At 48.5% G+C, this 19,639-nt stretch overlaps 1 protein-coding gene across 1 annotated transcript in view; it reads right to left on the bottom strand.

Moving 5' to 3' along the window:
• Positions 1–5,512: 5,512 nt before the first annotated feature.
• ELMSAN1 (ELM2 and Myb/SANT-like domain containing 1) overlaps positions 5,513–19,639 on the bottom strand; it is a 25,248-nt gene continuing 11,121 nt past the window's right edge. Inside the window, exons 3-11 of the mRNA XM_006884693.1 lie at positions 17,040–17,385; positions 13,057–13,123; positions 12,505–12,647; positions 12,292–12,395; positions 11,761–11,836; positions 11,069–11,157; positions 8,257–8,406; positions 7,015–7,227; positions 5,513–5,713 (exon numbers count right to left, since the gene is read on the bottom strand). Coding sequence (XP_006884755.1) covers positions 5,513–5,713; positions 7,015–7,227; positions 8,257–8,406; positions 11,069–11,157; positions 11,761–11,836; positions 12,292–12,395; positions 12,505–12,647; positions 13,057–13,123; positions 17,040–17,385 — 1,389 coding nt within the window. The remainder of the gene's footprint in view (positions 5,714–7,014; positions 7,228–8,256; positions 8,407–11,068; positions 11,158–11,760; positions 11,837–12,291; positions 12,396–12,504; positions 12,648–13,056; positions 13,124–17,039; positions 17,386–19,639) is intronic.

The following is a 19,639-nucleotide window of genomic DNA, read 5'->3' as shown; positions in this document are numbered from 1 at the left end:
GGGCATCGAGTCTTCAAAAAAGAGAGAGTGGATTTAAGATGATAGTGTTGAAAATGAAAATGCATCCTGACTGATCTACTGGGTGGTGGGTGCTGCATATGAAAATACTCTCCTCCATGGATAACAACAAAACAAAGGTTCTTACCACTGGGCCAATAGACAACCTCATGATAGATGGACAAAGTGTTGAAACTGTTAATGATTTCATCTTTCTTGGATCCATCAACCAACACCCTTGGTACCAGCAGTCAGAAGATCGGGGGATGTATTGCATTGGGCAAGTCCACTAGCCGGAACCTCTTCAAGTGGAGCAATGACGTCAGTATAAAGACTAATGTACGCCTGATTCAGATCATAGTCTTTTCAATCACTAGCTGTGCACCTGAGAGCTGGACAATGAATAAAGATGACGGAAGAATAATTGCTCTTTGAGCTGTGGTGTTGTACAAGAGTATTGATTATCCCATGACTGATAAAAGAACAGATATGTCGTAGAAGAAGTGCAGCCAGACTGCTCCTGGGAGGCAAGGATGGCCAAGCTCCATCCCTCAGACTTTGGACATGTTAGGAGAGGCTATTCCTTGGAAAAGGACATCATGGTTGGAAAAGTGGAAGGTCAATGAAAGAGAGGAAGACCCGTAACGAGATGGATTGACACAGTGACTGCAGCAATGCGCTTACGTGTCAGAAACGATGAAGATGGCACAGGCTGGGGTCACAACTGCACCTAACAACCACATACCCGACCCTGGAGCTCTGGCGGTATAGCAGTAAAGAGCTGTGCTGCCATTCCTAAGACATGGAGTTTGAATCTATCCACAGCAGCTCTGTAGCTGAAAGATAGGCAGTCTCCTCCCATGCAATGTGCTTCCTCTGAAAATCCACCAAGGGTCGGCTACAAGTCAGTTCTGACTCAAAGGTACACTCTGCCACACTCCAGTGAAACGGAAAGGTCAGAAATGTGCCACGTACAGGTTGGTTGTTTTTGTTGTTGTTGTTGTTGTTTTTAATCAGACACTAAGCTTAGATTTTTTTTCTTGTTAAAAATAAATTTCTACTTCGTCATCTTAGTGGAAAGGCAATCACTAGTGTACTGTCCTCTCTGTCCTGGCGTCATAGGCAATAGGCTAGTAAAACAATCCTTATGGTTCAAAACTGTCTAGTGTAAGGGAGCTCTGGTGGCCTAGAGCAGGAAGCTGCGTGCTGCAATCCTGAAGGTGCGTGGTTTGAATCCACCAAATGCTCCACTGTGTGCAGGAGGGGGAAATCTCTCCTCGTGTGCCAGTCAGATCTGATTAGATGGTACACAGCAAGGGGAAGAAAAACCACCAACAAAATGTCCAGTGCAATCCCCTGTAAACAAAGCAAGGCCAATTTATGTCAATTTCAGATGTGAAAATCCTCCCTAAAGAACACAGCATCCCACACTGAATTTTCAAAACCTTATTTAATAAAAGGTTTAAAGATAACAGAGGAACATTCAAAAGTAAATAAGTTACATAGGTACATTACAATCACATCAGCAAGATTTCCTTTAGTGTATTAATATTTTTTTATAAAAAGCACACAAAAAATAAAATCTTCCGTCTGGTCTATCACAACTGTACAGCAAAAAAGGTAGTATTTATATATATATATGTACACTATTTTAATATGTAACAGTCTTTTTAAAAAAGGGGTGCCACAGGCAGCAAACACACAGAAGGCAGTGTCTGATCATTTTTTCTCAAAATAAAAGGAATATACTTATTTATATGCTATTAAAATATTTGTACAATAGTTACAGACTGTCAAGGCTGTTCCTGTGCTCTGTCCCCTTCAACAAGGCCTTCAACTTAGAAACGAATGAGGAAAAGGCAAAAACAGCTGCATTGCTGGTTAGAGGCAAATGTTAACACAGCAAAATGTGAGGAGGACACAGGATTGCTTTATTTAAAAAAACACCAAACGCATACTTCCTGTAAACCTAAGGAGCTAGGCTCGCCAGTCTGGTAATACCGACACAGAAAAGCCCCAGTGAAAACCCACTTAGACAGCTGAGGCTTGTGGATGTGTTGCATTCCTCCTTCATCTTAACATCTGGCACGTGAGAAGAAAGAGTTTAGGTCACTGAGGCAGTTAAATATAGGCGATCCCTTTAGGTATAAGCAGCACACAACCTCTGTGCCAGGGGAGATCTCGCTTAGCACAGCGGGAAGTGGTGCAGCAGCAGAAGGGGGGGGCATGTACCTTCACTGTGAGAGGGGCTGCTGAAGGCATGGAGAACAGTGGGGATGGCACTGTGTCTCCTTGAGTGGGTAAGAGACCTCAGAAAAGGTCCGGAACACAGGCACTAGGTCAGTTTCATGCCCTTAGCTGGGTGCAGATGGAGGCGGAGAGATGGATATGATGACAGAGGGAGGAGGAGAAAGAGGGGGAGGACGTAAAGCTGAAGGTGTCTGCCAGTTAATATCCTAAAAGCCAAGAGCTCTGATCAACCAAGGATGAGCCTAACTGTGTTCACGGGCAGAAAGCACCATTAATGATACACCCACGCCAAGCTTCTATGGCTATACCTACATTACTGGCAGGTCACTTGCCACAATTGCACCTGCCCTCTGCACATTTGCATTTTCACATTGCAGTCTAGATACAAATCCATTCTGGAGCGTGGACCCTTCTAAAAATTCAGTGTCTAGCGGGGAGGCAGCTGAAGGATTAATACGGACAGGTACCATCTTGACTCTCCCCACCTACATTCACCTGGTCTGCTCTCTCTCTCTGTAAACTCAGGACAAGAGAAGCGTGTTCTTATTACAAAAGCTTCCCAAGTACTGGAAGATCCTACTATGGAACAGAGGTTTCTGTTACCACATGTCCATAGAGGCCTGAAATGAAATACGGTTTAAATAGGAGAGGGAAAATACCTAAGCAAGCTTGGGAAACATAAACGGCAAAGCTGTGAAGGCACTCATGTTACACAAATGATTTCATAGAGAGCCGGAATGTGCTGCCCTCCTGCTTCTGGCTGGAGAATATATCAGATTTTTGCAATCTTGGGACTCTGAACTTATTATAGAACTCTACTGGGGGAAAAAATCAACTTGGAAGTTGGCGATCAGGGTTTGTTGTTGTCTAGGAGTCTTGGGGGAGAATATTTTCATTACTCTCATAGTTGGAATACTGTAGAACCACATCAATGCATAAGTGACTGCTGAAAAATACCTGGTAGTGCAGGATTAAAAAGGTAACTAACTGCCTCCTCACTCCCATTTACCAACATGATGCCTTGAGGCTATCCCTGGAGGAGGGGCAAAGAGAAAAAAAAAACACTTTTGGGCTCTTTCCTAGTATGTTGGACTTGTCAGAACTTCTTTCACACAACTAAAGTTGAGTAACAAGATAGAAAAAGAACTCAGCCCTCTTGTGGGACCTGCATGCAAGCGGGCCTCCCAAAACTTCCAAATCTTTCATTTCAGTGACTCCTTTGCCAAATTCCATTTCTTTCAGCCAGAATTCAGACCTGATAAACAAAACAAGAATTCTGGCCCCTTGCCAATCCCTTCAGGCAATTGAAAAGTACAGCAGAAGAGGCAGCAAACAAAAATGTTTGATCTCCCTTGCTCCTGCTAGTAGTCTCTGTGTGGCCTTGGGGACACCCTCCACTCTTCCACGCTCTCTCAGTGTTATTGCTACCATTCCTATGAGAAGGAGCTTGCTTTCAAAGCAACGAGGTGGGAGACCATGGGGCCTTGGGGAGCGGGGTGCTGAGAAGGTGCCTTGTTTGGGAATAAATGCACTTGGGCCTCTGGAAAGCAGGAGACCCCTGGTCCCTGAGAGGATGTTAGAAATTAAATATTAAGAATAAATAAATAGCTCCCAACTGACACAAGTCAAGGAATGAAGGCTCCTTTTTCAATCTAGTTTGGAGACCTTCCCAACCCAAGGAAGGATCCAGAAAAGTCCAGCGTGCAGGATTAGGGGCTAGGCTTCAGCACTGGTAGGGGTGGGACTGGGGGGCAGCTGCAGGTGAGGGGACAGAGGCAGGCCTGGAGCGGCACCAAGGAGGAGCAGGTTGGGCAGCTGGAGACCCTCCCATCCAGCTCTCTTTAGGACCTGCTCTAGGCTAAGCCCCCTTAGCAGCTTCCAGGGATCCAAGGTATTTGGCAAAGATGTGGGAACCAAGAAGAGCCAGGCTCATCCAAAGCTCCCTCAGACTAGCACACAGTCCTGCGGCTGCAGCCTCTGCGGTTCCTGCTCCAGCAGGCTGAGTCCAGTCAGGCCACTGGCCCTTCCCTCCCAGCAGGCTGCAGGCAAGCAGCAAAAGGAAAGGTACCTGTCCATGTTCTCTCCCAAGAGGCACCATGGTGGCCTCTCTGAGGACAGGGCCCCTGGAGCAGTTTAAGTCTGGATGTTGCTGTGCAGGGAGCAGTCACAGGTGCCCCCCATAGTCCTGGTTTCCAGGGTTGGGGCAGGGCTTCGCAGCCTTTGAGACCCTCTGGAGAGGGAGTGATGTTGCAGTGGGGTGAGCTTGTGCTTGGCTCCCCATGGCCGCTTCCAGGAGACCAAGAGGAGGAAGAGGAGGCGGCAAAGAGGAAGGAAGAGGCAGCAGAGGTGTGAGAGGCAGCGGTGGCAGCGACCAGGCTGGCGTCCCTCCAGAGGGGCAGCCTGAGCCTAAGCCCCTTCCAGGCAAGTGTGAGGACAAGTCTCGACAAACAAAACGAATGCAGAGGACTGGGTCCGAATGCTCCTTAACACTGCTCCTGGGGGCTTTATAAATAAAATAAAAGAGCCATTTATTGGACTGTCTGGTTTGCTTTTCAGGGAAAAGTCCGTGTGATTCTCTTCTCACACCCTCTAGAGGCCGTTCTCAGGCTGGGGTGGGGAGGGGAGAAGCAGGGAGCCTGAGGAGAGAGGGGCCAGCCCATCACTCTCACGCTGAGCCCTCCAGTCACTCTCACACTGGGCTCTCAGCCCTTCTCCCCAGCACTGCTCTCCTCCTGCAGGGCCGCCTGGTGCGGGGAGGCTGCAGAAGCAGCGGCAGCAGCGGCAGCGGCAGCGGCCTCCTTCTCTTTCTGTCTCAGAGCTGCAGCCTTCTTCTCCTGCTCCGAGTGGCTCTTCATGTGGGCACTGCGGCTCTTCACCTTGTAAAACACCCTGCAGGAGGGAGCTCAAGTAAGACCTCCCACAGCACCTCCTGCTCCCCATGGACCCCTGGAATTCGGGGTGTGTGTGTGTGTGTGAGAGAGAGAGAGAGAGAGAGAGAGAGAGAAAGAGAGAGAAATGGGGGCTTCCGACAGACCTTCCCAACTTGCTCCACTGCCAAGAACCCAGCTCACCAGGCACTGTCTAGCAGATGGGTTCCTGATTCAGTGCCAGCTGCCCTCCCTTTGAGCTACCACATGATGTCATCCCCCTAGAAACCCACAAAGCCAATCAGAAAACCAGATGCAAACCCTGACTTCTCACAAACCAGACTCCAGCCCTGTATTTCCCTGCCAGGTACCCAGGGTGGACACAAGGTCTGCCCATCTTACCTGCCACACTTTTTACAGGGGAAAGTGTTCTCTTGATTCTGAGTCTTATTAAAGGTCTCTGGTTTTTTCTTCTTCTCTGAAAATGGTAGTGCCCTCCGTGACTTCCCTGGCCCCTCCCTCAGCTTCTCCGAGGCCTGGCCACCAGCAGGCCCAGGGGCATTGGACTCGTGGCTTCGTAGGATGAGGATATCATTGGCCTGAAGAAAATCAAACAAAGACAGTTAAGTGATTAGGGAAAGAGAAGATCTAGATTTCTAGAATCTCAAGGGACAGAGAGCCTTGAAAAGTCACGCATTCCTCCTAAATGGTCCCAGCATCTGCCTGCATCAATGCTTCAGTGACAAGGCATTCACTGCCTTCCTAACAGCCCATTCTGTCCTTGGCCAGCACTGTCACTTAGAAAGTCTTTGGGATAGCAATTCACTAGTGAGTTGGCTCTAGATGTTATGAGGTCTCTTAAATGACGGGGGACACTGGTGTCTCAATTAATGAGTCATATTTATGTTTTCAGTCATTTCGTCCATTCATGCTTCTACTTCACTAGTAAGACTCAGGTCTGTGTGATGTGCCAGATGCTAAGTATTCATGTTATACCGACCATGGACCTCGGGGTTGGGACACCCCAGATGGCCATCTGAAGTGGAAGTTCATGCACTATGCCACAGAGCAAAGCTCTTAGTACCAGAACCCAGCCAAGCTGTCTATAGATATTTGCATGGCTTTCTGTATACAACAAAATTGTTAAAAAACAAAACCAAGTAGATGGATGGTCTTCGACAGACCTCTTCTAACCTCCCCCCCTGGGTGGGAGAACACTGAGATGAGGAGCAGCCCTGACAGGCAGGTCCTGCTTCCTGGCCTGTGATGTGGTGGACAGCACACGGCACTAGAGACCCATGTGATCTCAGGCAAGTCACCTAGTGTCTCTGAATCCCAATTTCTTCCACCTGAAAAACGGGAATTAACGCTTATAGTTGCTGTGAGGACCTAAAGAGATAAAGGCCATGTAACTAGGGTACATAGTGAGGTGCCTTATTTTTACTCCCATTGCTTCAGTTCTGTCTCTGACATTCTCTTCAAAGATGAAGTTATCTTTGGGGTGCCCTCTCCGTGAGTTACAGCCCATTAATGCTTCCCCAATTTTCCTACACATCTTCTGGGTTTTCACGGAGCCTCTTTCCTCCGAACCTCAGATACAAAACAGATGTAATGTGAAAATAAGTGGATGCCGGAGTCAGGCTGCCTATCAGCTAGTTTTATGTCAGCTCTATTATCTTCAGCCTCAATTTTCTAATCTGTTAAATGGGAATAATAACGGTGCCTATCACATAGGGTTGTTATGAAGATGAAATGAGTTAGTAAGTGAACTCCACGCACCTGCGGCCATGATGAGGACGATGATGGTCATTTTGATTACCCCTGCTCTTCCTCTCATACCCCCAGAGGGCCATCTCCAGCTGTCTCCCCAGCCTGGCTTCCTGAGTGGAGTCACACTTACCGACTCATTGGCCTGTAGTGTCTGTGTGGCTTTGACGGCTGCTGCCCGCCGGCTCCGATCTCGCCCTTCTTCCTGCTCCCCTTTCTCTTGGGTCTCTGGCACCTCCTCCTCCCCCTCTTTCCTGGTCTCCTTCACTTCTCTCTTGGGCTCCAGTCTCTCTTCACCTGGGGACTCTCTTCTGGCAGGAGGCACCCTTGGGAACTTCTGGGATGTCTACAGAGGATCGGGGGAGACAGGAACCAGAGCAGTGAGTCTGCAGCTCAGACACATGGCTGTACTGCAGCAGTTCAGAATTATCCAGGGGCTCACTTGGCCTGCCCCACCGCAGCCTGGTGCACACTGCAGGCCCAAGCTGTCTGAAGCCAATCTTTCTGGGACAGAAGACAGAGGCCTGGGAGCCCTCTGGAGGAGACCGAGCACGTGAGATGGAGCCAGGGGCAGAGAGGGAGCATGCTAGTCTGTCACAAACAGGCCATCTCCTCCTGGGCACTCAGGTGACATGCCATTGAACAGACAGGTCTGGTGAATCCACTGGGGAACTATCAGCTCCAGTCTTAGCTATTTCTGTAATAATTCTTTCTGCATCTTTGTCTACTTCTTATCCACAAAGTGGAGCCTAAACTCCTCCTTGTCTTCAAGCAGCATGTCACACCAACTGTGGACATGTCACCCTGAGACGGTGGTGGTGGGTTAAATAACATTCTCTTTTCTGTTCTCTTTCAGTCCTCCTGATTATGCCAAGGAGAGGGTCTCCAGTCGGTCTTAAGTCCTTTACATTTCCCGAGGTTTGCTCATCTTTCTCTTTTACAAAGAGAAGCCAGGCCTCTGCCTCGGAGCCTTGGCAGGTAATAGCATCCAGCTGGAACTTAGCGACACTGGCTGGTTTCCATATGGATTTATTTTTAGCAGGATCTTCTAGTCACGGTAAGCAACACTATGTTTTCTAGCTACAAGTGTGAAATAAAGCTTTCCTTTTGTTCAAATTAAAAAACCAAACCAAACCATGAGTTGATTTTCAAAGAAATTTACAAACATGCAAGGTAACAAAACTGATAAAACACTGGAGAAATTCCCCAATGCTCTGCATTGAACCCAAAGGTCCAGGTCAGTGTCAGAGACATCACCTCCAGCTGGCTGTCAGTGACACCGCTGCCCTTCTGCCCTCCACACTAGGGTCCTGGCTCAGCCTTAGCCCCAGATGCAGCCCAGGCACCAGGCAGCTGAGACTACAAAGGGAATCACCTTAACATCCACTTCCACATCTTCCTGGGCTGACTTCTCGTCGCTTGTATCCACATCCCCGAAGATCAGAGTCCCATTGCGGCCGATTTTCACTTGCTTCTTGTAGGTGTAGTAGAACTCGACACACTGGCCCACAGTCTTGGTCTGGATCTAGTGAGAAGCAGAAACTGTGGTCAGAACCCCTCTGGCTCAGCTCTCCTGCCTCTGGATACATCAGTTTTGCACATTCACCTTTAACCTCAGGCCAAAAGGTAAACCCCCGGGTTTCAGGAAAGACAAATATTTGCCAATTTCTACTCTCCAACAAGCCATTCACTCCATTACCAATGCTTCCACAACACTCCACTGGAACCATTGGAGAAGCCTGAATGTGGATTATGTATGTGTCATTAGACGACATTATCATCAGTTTAAACTCTTTTGGATGTGAGAATGTTACCGTGGCTTTGTAGGAGAACAGCCTTCATTCTAAAGTCTTTAGGGTCAAGTGTCATAATGTTTGTAAATTACTTTTAAAGATTAACTGGCAATGACAGAGACACCCATACTGATAGAGAGAAACAGAGACCAGGAAAATGAGGGACTATGGTAAGTCAGCATTTGGTAAAACGGAGTAAGAGTCAAATAATGCTCACACTTGTCCAGTTTCTCCACATGTAAATTCATTCCATTTTTCTCCTTAAGTTTGAAATTTTTCCAAATGAAAAAAAAGTTTAAGGGGAAAAAGTCTCATTTAAAACAGAGTTCCCTTCATCGCTCCAGATAAATCATCTCATTCCTTTCCAGAGAACTGAGATTGACAAGAGAGACTAGAGAAATGTTAAGTTGTCCTCTGTGTATGTGAAGAATAGAAATTCGCAAAATTCCCTGGAAAGCCCAAGAGGGTGGCAGGAGCCCCAAATCTTGCTCTTAACTCTGTCACTAAGCGGCTGAGTGACCTTAGACTAATCTCACATCTTTGTAAGCTCAGTTTCCCCCACATGCAACTAGTGAGTGGCGTGGCACGAGATGAACTCTAGGGCGTCCCAAGTTCTGAAATCCTATCCTTCCCATTTCATAAATCCATTAGGCCCCTGGCTTAACTGTGGAACACTGTCCCCCACACAGAGGCTGTGTTCTCCAATACCCTTCCTCCCACCAAAGCGCCCAGTCTGGCCAGACACTGCTTGGACTGGCCTTGTTCCTGTCCAGAACCCATAGGGTGAGTGAAGGCTGTCTGGGTCTGAAGAGAAAATAGTCATGTTTCATCTCTCAGGAATGGCCAGGCCACAAATGCATTAATTAGATCTTGGTTACACTTTTACTATCAATCCTCTGTGATCACTTGTTTGCCTGACTAATGGTCTGCACTTTTCATTAACCCATTAGGGGCGCCTCGGTGAACTTGACAGGCATGTTTCTGAGCACACTGCCCAATCAGGGAACAGAGTGTCACCAAAACACAAGGACTCTGCTCATCGCAGGGCTCTGGCACGGAAGCCCAATAGTCATTTGCCCAGTGCCTGTGGAGCTCTCGGACACAATTGCCAACAACAGGGGAGAGAGTCCATTTTGGGGTGTTTGGGGTTTTTTTTTTTGGTGTGGGGTGTGGTTTTTTTTTTTTTTTGGTACTATTAATTTTTGTCATTTTTAACAAATTAATTTTAATGAAAGTTTACAGAGACTTAGGGTTTCCAGTCATTCATTGTTGCACTTTTCTCTCAGTCTACCCCTCCCCCTATTCACTCTTCTTGAAAAGTAAAAGAAAAACTCTTTCATTGTTATGCAATCCCTCCCCCCAAGTCCACTCCACTGTGTAGCCTTCATTCTGGACTCCTCTCATGACAATAATACCTAATCATATATCCCTTTTAAACAGTTCTCTCCCTCCTCTGTTTCAAGGCAGTATACATCATTCCTCCCCTCCTTTTCTGTCTTCCCTCAACCCCAATGTCAGTCCCATTTTATAACAGTGCCCCTATGCAATATTTGTCCTTTTGGGACTGAGCTATTTCACTCAGCATAATGTCTACGGTCATCCACTTTGCATAATATTTCATGAGTTCCTTGTTTTTCAATGCTGCATAGTATTCCATATATCAGAGTTTCTCTATCCATTCATTTGTTGATGGGCCCTTGGGTTGTTTCCAGCTCTTTGCTATTGTGAACAAAGACATGATAAACATAGGAGTGCCTATGGGGGGGGTGGGGTTGTGTTTTGTTTTGTTTTAGGAGAGAGTCCATTTTTACAACCCTCTCCCCTCCAGCAGTCCACATGACAACTCCTCCACAATAGGAAGAAGGCTAGAAAGATAAAATTCCCTTGAATTAGAAAAGCATGCTGCTCTCTTGAAGAGTATAGGGTAAGAAGTTTAGGAATGCTAAGCTTGGGCCTCCTTCACATAATCAATGAAGACATGGAAGGACGTCTTGGTTCTGACAGGAAATGGACTAAGGTTCCTTAGGTAGGCTACACACCAGACATTTGCTGGCTCTCAGTTTTGCTCACCCAAGGGCGACCTCTGATATGAACTGTGGCCTGAGCTCCAGTTCCTTAGGGAATGACTCACCTTGGCCTTATCACCTTTCCCTCTTGGTCTTCCCTGTTTCTGTTAAGGTTTATGGCACTGGATCTGAGGCCCACTCAGGCCGACTCTGGATCTGAGCCTACAGAGAAAGGCTATCTTTCTCTAAGGTGGGCCACCAACCCCTAGAACTAAGGCAGGGAAAACATGCTTTTCAAAAGGAAAGCTTAGCAAGTGACTGAAAGGTCCTCAAGAGCAGCGAGTGCCCCAACGTCTCTGTTTGGCCCCGCAACAGGGTCCCAGCTCACCAGCTTCTGCACTAGGAAGAAATCCTTCTTGTAGATAGAAATGCCCTTGTTGAACAGCTTCTTCTCTGCCATCTTCCACTGGTCAGAACCTGAGGGACAGAGTGACCCACATGTGTGAGATGGACACTACCGTGAGTACTCTACGGGGGCTCACTGTCAACCAGCAGTAAGATCTACTAGGTGATCCATCACCTTTGCAGGCGTCTAGAGCTGGCCCCGGGTCCCACGGCTGCCAATTACTAGCCCCGTCCCTTAGCCTCCTCACTTGTGAAATGGCACTAATAATAGAACCCACCTCACCAGCTGTGGTGAGGACTATGCGAGATGCTTCATGTGAAGCCTCGCCTGGCACAGATGAAATGTCCCCGTCAAATGGGAGCGGCTGCTGTGATTATACAACTTGGTCAATGTCCCTCAGAAAGTATAGTGCCAGAACACGGCGCTCCGGGAGCTGACTTGGTTCCAGGCACTCGAATTGTCAATTTGGATGGGACTCCCTGGCTTTCTTGGGCCTCTCGTGTGCCCACTTCCTTCTGTGTCTCCTTTCAGGGCACAGAAACACCCCCACCCCCACCCCATCCCCCGAGAGCTACCTCACTATTGCTGCCTGATCTGGTCCCGTTTCCCCACCCCATCCATGGCCATGGAAGCTGGGGCCCATTGCTACGGGGTCCGCTGGCAGCCAGGCCTACCTGTGTAGTGATACGTTGCCAGTGGGTGGTTGCGGGGTCGCAAGGGCTTCTTCAATAGCAGCTTATTGAGCGTTTCCTGCAAGGAGAGATGAAGGGGAGGTCAGGGCCCTGGCAGGGCGCCTCAGTGGTGGGCTGAGCACCCAGGCTCAGGGCACAATTCAGAGGGCCTCTGGGGCTTACTCATGACTCCCATAATGGCTCAGGGATAAGAGGCCTAACAGGATGGGGAGGTAACAACGGGTAGGATCTTCCAGAACAGGGTTCAGGGCTGCTTAAGAGGGGAAAACTGGCCCCCAAGTCAGGCAGTCTTGATTAGCTTTATTGTCTAGGGATGGGGAGCTACTGATGTGGAACTGTGGAGGGGAAGACGGGCATAGAAAGAAGGAATTTAGAGTTTGGAACATGGGTTTCCTCAGGTGGAGTCCCTACACCTCTCCCTCTTGGCCAGACCCTCCCCTTAAAGCTAGTATGCCAGGGGATCCACGCCAGCTTCCCTGAGGGTCCCTCCCTCCACCAGGGGTGCCATCTCACCAGGATGTCTCCCCTGGACTCGTGCAGGCAGTGCAGGGCCAGCTCCTGGTTCGTGCCAGCACCTGGGAAAATGCTGGAGCAGGCAGCGGTCAGCAGGTCTTCCACTGGAGTCCCCGGAGCAAGGAGAGAGGACTAGGTTGGCACAGGGCTGGGCCCATCCCATCACCCACCACCTAGGCTGCCTTTGTTGGTGTGCCCCAGCTCACTCCTTACCTTGTCTCTGCTTCTGCCTGTTGCTCTCCAACTCCTCCCACGGCTGCCACACCAAGTCAGCCTTGTGAGGGTCCGCAGCTGCCAGGGAGCGGTCCCTCAGCGTGGGGATTTCCGCCTGGAACCGGGAGCCCACATTGATCCGTCTGCAGGAGTGCAAAGGACAGGGGAGTGAGGCTTCATTTCATGGAGAGAGGGAACCCGACTCTATGCCCAGGGAAGGCAAGGATGCAGGGGGCGGGGAGCTCACAGAGGCAGTGAGCACAGGAAGTCAGGGACTCTGGTTTCAGGGGGACTGTAAGGGGTACGCTGGGACCACACAGCCACAGGGGCTGGAAAGGACAGAAATAGCACCAGAGTTACAGGCTGCAGAACAGACTCTTGGACTTTCCAACTCTTTCCAGACACCCCAAGCTGGTCCTGCCCTTTCCTGGCAACGTGTAGACAGAATCAGGACAGGGACAGTAAAGTCCAGGGCAGACTACAGCAGCCCAGCTTAGCCACCTATGGGCCCCAATGGCCACACTCACACCACGGTCAGGAGGCTGCACTTACGGCTCGATGCTGACTGGGGTGGCCTCTCCCATCACAGACAGGACGGGTGGGGTGACCTCAGCACTGTCTGTGGGACAAAGAGCAAGTTGGTAAATGGCACTCTCCTCCCTCCTTCGACAAAGCACCCCTGACCTTAACTGCTGATGTGGATGTGGACAAGTCACAGGGGTGACTCACAAAGGTTCACACTTCGAAGCCAAGGACTCCCAAGTCCTGCTTTGCAGCCCGCCCAGTGTGGTGATGCAGATAGTTTTTGTGCTCAGTTTGTGAGCGCCTCCGTTTTCTCATCTGCAAAAAGGGACCATTAATATCCAGCTCCCAGGGTTGTGAAGATTGCATGAAATAATGCATAGAGTCTGTAGTGACTATTAGTAGTAACAGGAAGCTCTGGTGGCCTAGTGGGTAAGGAGTTATGCTGCCAACCCAAAAGGCAGGTGGTTCGAATCCACGAGCTGCCCTGAAAGAGAAAGATGGGCAATATTCTCCCATGCAATTTACAGCTTCTGAAAACCCAATGGAGAGTCAGCTGATTCCGACTCAATGGCAGTGAGGAGCTGAGTTACTAGTAGTATTAGTAACAGTGTTGTTGGTGTCATCAAGTCAGCTCTGACGCATGGCAACCTGATGCACAACAGAACAAACCCTGCCTGACCCTGTATCACCCTCACAATGTCGGCTGTGTTTAAGCCCATTGTTGTAGGCACTGTACCGATCCATTTCGCCTCACTGACGGCCTTTCCCTCCTCCCTGACCCTTCCATTTTTTTAAAGTATGATGTCTTTCTCCAGAGATTGGCCCCTTTTGACAACATGCCCAAAGCATGCACGATGAAGTCTCACCATCCTTGCTGCTAAGGGGTACCCTGGTTGCACAACAGCAGTATTATTGAAACTGCTACAGAAGGTCAACAACCGCAGCTTTCAATATGGATTGAAGCTCAATATCAAGAAAAAAATTCTCACCACTGAGCTGACTGGCAGCATCATGATGGATGGTAAAGAGATTGAGATGGTAAACAGCTTTAGTTTGCTTGGCTCCACAATCAACATTCTTGGCACCAGCAGCCAGGAAATTAAGACATACTATGTTGGGAAAGTCTGCTGTCAGAGACCTCTCCAAAGTACTGAAGGGCAATGATGTCAGTCTGGAGACTAAATTGTGCCTGACACATGCCATAGTCTTTGCAATCACTTGCTATGCATCAGAGAGGTGGACAATGACTAGGGACGATAGAGAATTGATGCCTTTGAGCGGTGGTGCTGGAAAAGAGTACAGAATATACTATGGACTGTTAGGAGAATAACAGGCTTGTCCTGGAGAGGTTGCTCCTTGGAAGCAAGGATTCTGAAGCTTCTTCTGACATACTTTGGACATATTGCAGGAAGAGACCTTGGACCTCTCTCTTGGAGAGAGGAGGGTGGAGGGACAGCACAGGAGAGGAAAACCCTGGATGACATGGATTGAGTCAGTGACTAGGGTATTGGGGGTAGGTGTCAGAGACAGTGAAATTGGCACAGGATAGAGCAGGGTTTAGGGCTGTTGTACAAAGGGTCACTATGAGTCGCAGGGGACTTGATGGCACCTAACCACCACCACCATTAAGGCCAAGAGAGGCTTAAACGGCAGGCACACTAAAACAGTTACCCCAGAACTACTTAATGCACCACATGTTCAAGACACACCCTTGCTTACGAAAAGCAGCCTTTGCTGACTTCCCTCTGCACCGTGGGATAAAAGTTCGAAATCCAGCACAGCCTGTAAGGCTCCAATACCCTGCAACTCCAGACCTCTTCCAGCTGGACCCTCCACCATCTGTTGCCTGGACCCTGGATCCTGCTTACCCTTGCAGCTCCTCACTCGGCCTGCAAGCCCACTTCCAAGGCTCCGCATTTCCTCTACCTGGAGGGCTCTCCCAGGACCACCCTCCCGAATGCAAGCTCAGTTTAGCCCCACCTCCTCTGGAATCCCCTCCCCAGCACTCCAGGCAATGGGCCTCTGCAGGCTTCCGCTGGGGCTCCGCCTTGTTCACTGGCTACCAGTTATACAATGTCAGGGTCCTTTGGTCTTCTGTCTGCCTGGTTTTCGAGTTGACTTCTAAAGACCCTGTAGTCTCTTTGGGACAGACCACGGTGTTTCATGCGTTATCAGAGTCTTCACAGGGTCTAGCTGAAAGCTTCACATACAAGCACTCAAGGGCAGACTGACCTTTCCTTTGCTGCCTATTTGGGATCTACAACAAAGACTTCTTCCTGCATAACCCAGACAGCAAGAGAAGCCTCTAGCAGAAATAGGAAAGCCTGTGAGGTACAAGGTCTGCGAGCACAGGGAGAGGCATTTTTCACCCACGGACACCAGGGGGCACCAGAGAGCTATGTTGTAGGTGAGGTCAGGGTCATAGGCTAATCAGGTGATGGAATTGCCTCACCACTGCATTTAATCCTCCCTCTCACCGGAAGGACAGAACTGTGCTGTGCAGACGTCGACAGGGAGGTTTTTCTTTCTTTCTTGTGTGTACCGTTGAATCGGATCCGACTGGCACAGGAGGAGATTGCCCCTCTTTCTCCAGCAGAGCAGTTGGTGGTTTCGAACCACATACCTTCAGCATTGCAGTGCAGCCTCTTGTCATTAGGCTACCAGAGCTCCCCCCCCCCTTTTTTTTAAGCAGGAGTGACATCCACTTCCTAAATAACAGGCTTCCAGAAACCCTATGAACTTTGATAAATGTCGATAGTTGTAGAGGGGCTTCAGGCCTTTTGCTCATAGGGTCGCTATGAGTCATGCTCAAGTTGAAGGCAATCATCAACAACAATTCACCCTAAGAGATAGTATTATTCCATCTTTCAGAGGACATGGATCTCTTTGTGGAATATGCAGTATTTATCAAGAGTGACACCACCATGGCCAGCCCAATCTTTCCAAAATAACGAAAACTGACTAACATGGCTGTTCAAAAGACCCAGAAAACCAGAACAGCCACTTAATATTAAGAGCACAGGTGAAGGGAGCTCTGGTGGCCTAATGGCAAGAAGCTGCACTGCAATCCCAGAGCTGCACGGTTCAAATCCACCAGATGCTTTGCTGGAGAAGGAGGGGTAATCTCCTGTACCAGTCAGATCCGATTTGACAATACACATACAAAAATTAAAAAAAAAAAAAAAAGCACAGGTGATATGTGCTTATCATGCTAAGCACTTTATGTGTACTAATACAGTTGACCTTTGCCACAACTCCATAAAGCAGGCATTAGGTTGAACCACCAAGTATTTGCAAGTTAAAAATGGTTGAATATTGGTAATTTCCTATGGCTCACCCAAATATTAATATTCCCATCATATTAATATTCCCATCTTGGCAAGGGAGCTCTGGTGGCCTGGTGGTAAGGAGCTGCACTGCCAACCTAAAGGCAAGCGGTTCAAATCCACCAGCTGCTCAGCAGGAAAAAGACAGACACTTTCTTCCTGTGCAGTTTACTGCCTCTGAAAATTCACTGGAGGATCAGCTATGGGTCAGTTATGACTCAGCACATAACAATAATGCTGCGTTGTTGTTATGTGACATCAAGTCAACTATGACACATAGCGATCCTATGAACAATGGCTCTGATCCTTGCCCTACCCTAAGCCAACCTCACCATCATTGCCACAGTCCGTGTGTCAATCCATCTCTTCTAGGGTCCCCCTCTCCTGTGCTGATCCTCAACTCCTCCAACCTTGATGTCCTTCTCCAAGGAATCTTGGCAACATGCCCAAAGTTTTGAATAACTCGTACAAGAAATGTAATAGTAAGTAGTGGAACTGGAATCTGAATCCAGGTAGCTGGGCTGACTCATCTTATAATCTTGAACCAGAACACCTCCCTTCTCCCTTCAAGCAGAATCTGTGCTCCAAAACACAGCACCACAGCCTATCAACTGTCCCCTCACTGCCCACACTCCTCCTTTCCCACATCCCCAACCCTTAGAGCCACCAAGGGGTGTCACTTACTAGATCGGAGCAGCGTGCGATGAGCACTCTTTGGCGTGATGGGAGGAGGGGCTGGGATGCTGCTGGCTGATATGATGGCATTGAAGTAGAGGCCTGAGCCTTCCCGCACGGGGCTGAGGATGGGGGGTGGTGTGTAAGGGGGTAGCTCGAAGCTCCGCTCAGAGGGGTGGTCGGCTAGGCGGACAGGAGAGCGCAGGTGGCTCTGGTACGGGGTGATGTTGGAGTAGACAGGTGGGGCGATGAAGGTGCCCGCCTTGGTGGGGATGATCAGGGGCTCAGGTCTGGGCCGCTGCTTTGGCTTCCGCACTGATGGCTCCCCCTCCCCCTTGATGCTCATGTCTTCGGCCTGGTGAAGGAAAAAGAACAAAGAAGGCTCAGCTCTCTGTGCCCAGAAAAACTGAAGTCTTTTGAGGACTGCTAGCTGGTTTCACCTTTGGAGTCTGTTCCACCTGCCACACCCACCACGGTAAGCCTGAATCAAGGTAAGCCTGGGGTAAGGCCCTTATTCTCTCTAGGGCAGGGGTAGACACTAGGTGCTATAGTACACAACCTATCAGACGGCTAACTGTAAAGCCTTTGCCTGGAATCGGTCTCCTCCCTTAAAGATTTACAGCCTTGAAAATCCAGGGGAGGTTCACTATGACTCACATTCAGTGGGTTTGGTTTCAGGGACACGGAAGGGGTAGGAGCCCTGCTGGCGCAGTGGCTTAGTACGTGGCTCCTGAAGGAAACATTGCCTGTGTGAGTCCATCAGCTGCTCCGAAGGAGGAAGATGTCTGCTTCATCTCCCAAACTCTGTATATTGGGTAGGGCAGCTGTAAACTGGAATCAACTCAGGGGCAGTGGTTTTGTTTTGCAATTTTTAAATATAGTCTTTGAAAATGTAAAAACCAATCTTAGTGCTCTGTATTTGAATGCCTGCAGTGAGGTATGTTCTGACATTAGTCAGGGTCTCAGGATCTGGAGCTAGACTTCTTACATTGATATCACCTCCTCTATTTCCACTTTTAACTACTTTTAATAATTAAAGTGCATCATCATATTTAAGGGAACTCTGGTGGCCTAGTGGCAAGAAAGTGTGCTGCAATCCCAAAGGCACAGAGTTCGAATCCACTAGCTGCTCTGCAGAAGGATGGGCACTCTCCTCAACTGCCTCTGAAAACCTGCCAGAAGGTCAGCTATGGGTCTGTTTTGACTTAACAGTACAGCAACAACAGCATTTTTAATATGAGAATAAAAAACTCAAGCTCATTGCTGTCAAGTTGGAATCAACTCAAACCCAACCTTCTGTTGGGTTTCCAAGATGGTAAATTACACAGGAATAGATTACTCATATTTCTTTCTCAGAGCTGCTGGTGCATTCATACCACCAGAGGCACTGCCTTTGGTTAGCAGAGGAAATCCTCATGGACTGTGTCACCAAGCCATTTTACGGGGCAATGCGGTGTACTGGTTCGATGCTTGAAATGGCTTTCCTGGGCCATCACCCTTGGTTTTGCCACCTGGCTGGGTGGAAACATGCAAACAGAATGTGTTAGTCTCTCCAGCAGGGGATTGGCTAGTTTTGCCATTCCACCAAGTTCAAACTGAACAGAGTCAGCAGCAGATTTCTAGAAATCTCACCATGAAATCTCACTAAGAAAAGAATCAGCAAAGAATGCAGCTTGCATCCTACAGGGACCTAGAGGAGAGCAGCAGTAGCCACAGCAGAGAGCCAGAGACCCCAAATAAGGCAGAGCTGACCCAGGACTGCTACCCCCACCGAGCCAGAGCCAGGGAGCCTTTGTCTAACTTTGCTGGAGAACTGAGGAAAGATGCCCTAGTTGGTAGGACTAAGAAAGCTTTGGAACACTGTCCTAAAGCCACAGGCTAAAGGCTGAAAGGCCTGTGAGTGAACTTCAGAAGCTGTCCTGTTGCCACCCTGATTTGCAATCTGTTAATATCCTTAGTAAACACCATAATAGTGAGTATAATCCTGAAAGGTCTGTGTAGCTATTTCAAGAGGTTTCAGACCCAGGGGAACAATAGGATTGGTAAAAGAATTGTAGAAGAGTAGTAGAATTAGTAGAAGTAGATGCGAGAGCGAGGGGGGTCATATCTAACCTCACGGGAATTGGTTTTGTGTGGTGGATGCTGTTGATGGGGGCAGTTCCCCTTTGTGGTATTAGAAGTGGTCAGACTCAGCCTCTCCATGGCTTGCTCTTGTTACACATGGTGTCTTAAGTGAGATTCATTGTAACTGCTCCAGACTCATGAAGTATGGGATCTTTGTTAAAAAAAAAAATAAGAAGTTAGGGGCTTTGGAAGGTCAGCTAAAATATTACTTCTGCTGCTACAAGGAACAAAAGAAAAGCCAAGAAGCTACTTTGGGCTCAAGATGAACAGGAGGAACCCCAGGCTACAGGCATATGAACAGGGTATGTTCAGATGGTACTTAAGGGTAAAGAGAGATGAAACTGGGAATGCTTGTTTTGTTTTTGGTTTTTTTTTTAAATAAATTTTTTTATTTTAATTGTCCTTTTTTTTTTAATTTACAGAGACTTTGGATTTCCATTTATTCATTGTTGCACGTTTCTCCCTTCCTAGTACACAACCCTCTT

Source organism: Elephantulus edwardii, unplaced genomic scaffold (genome assembly GCF_000299155.1).
Source record: "Elephantulus edwardii isolate Elephantulus edwardi_28Jun2011 unplaced genomic scaffold, EleEdw1.0 scaffold00037, whole genome shotgun sequence".
NCBI classification, from domain to species: domain Eukaryota; kingdom Metazoa; phylum Chordata; class Mammalia; order Macroscelidea; family Macroscelididae; genus Elephantulus; species Elephantulus edwardii.
The sequence above is the reverse complement of the archived record's forward strand: the minus strand, read 5'-3'. Positions and strand labels throughout refer to the sequence as shown.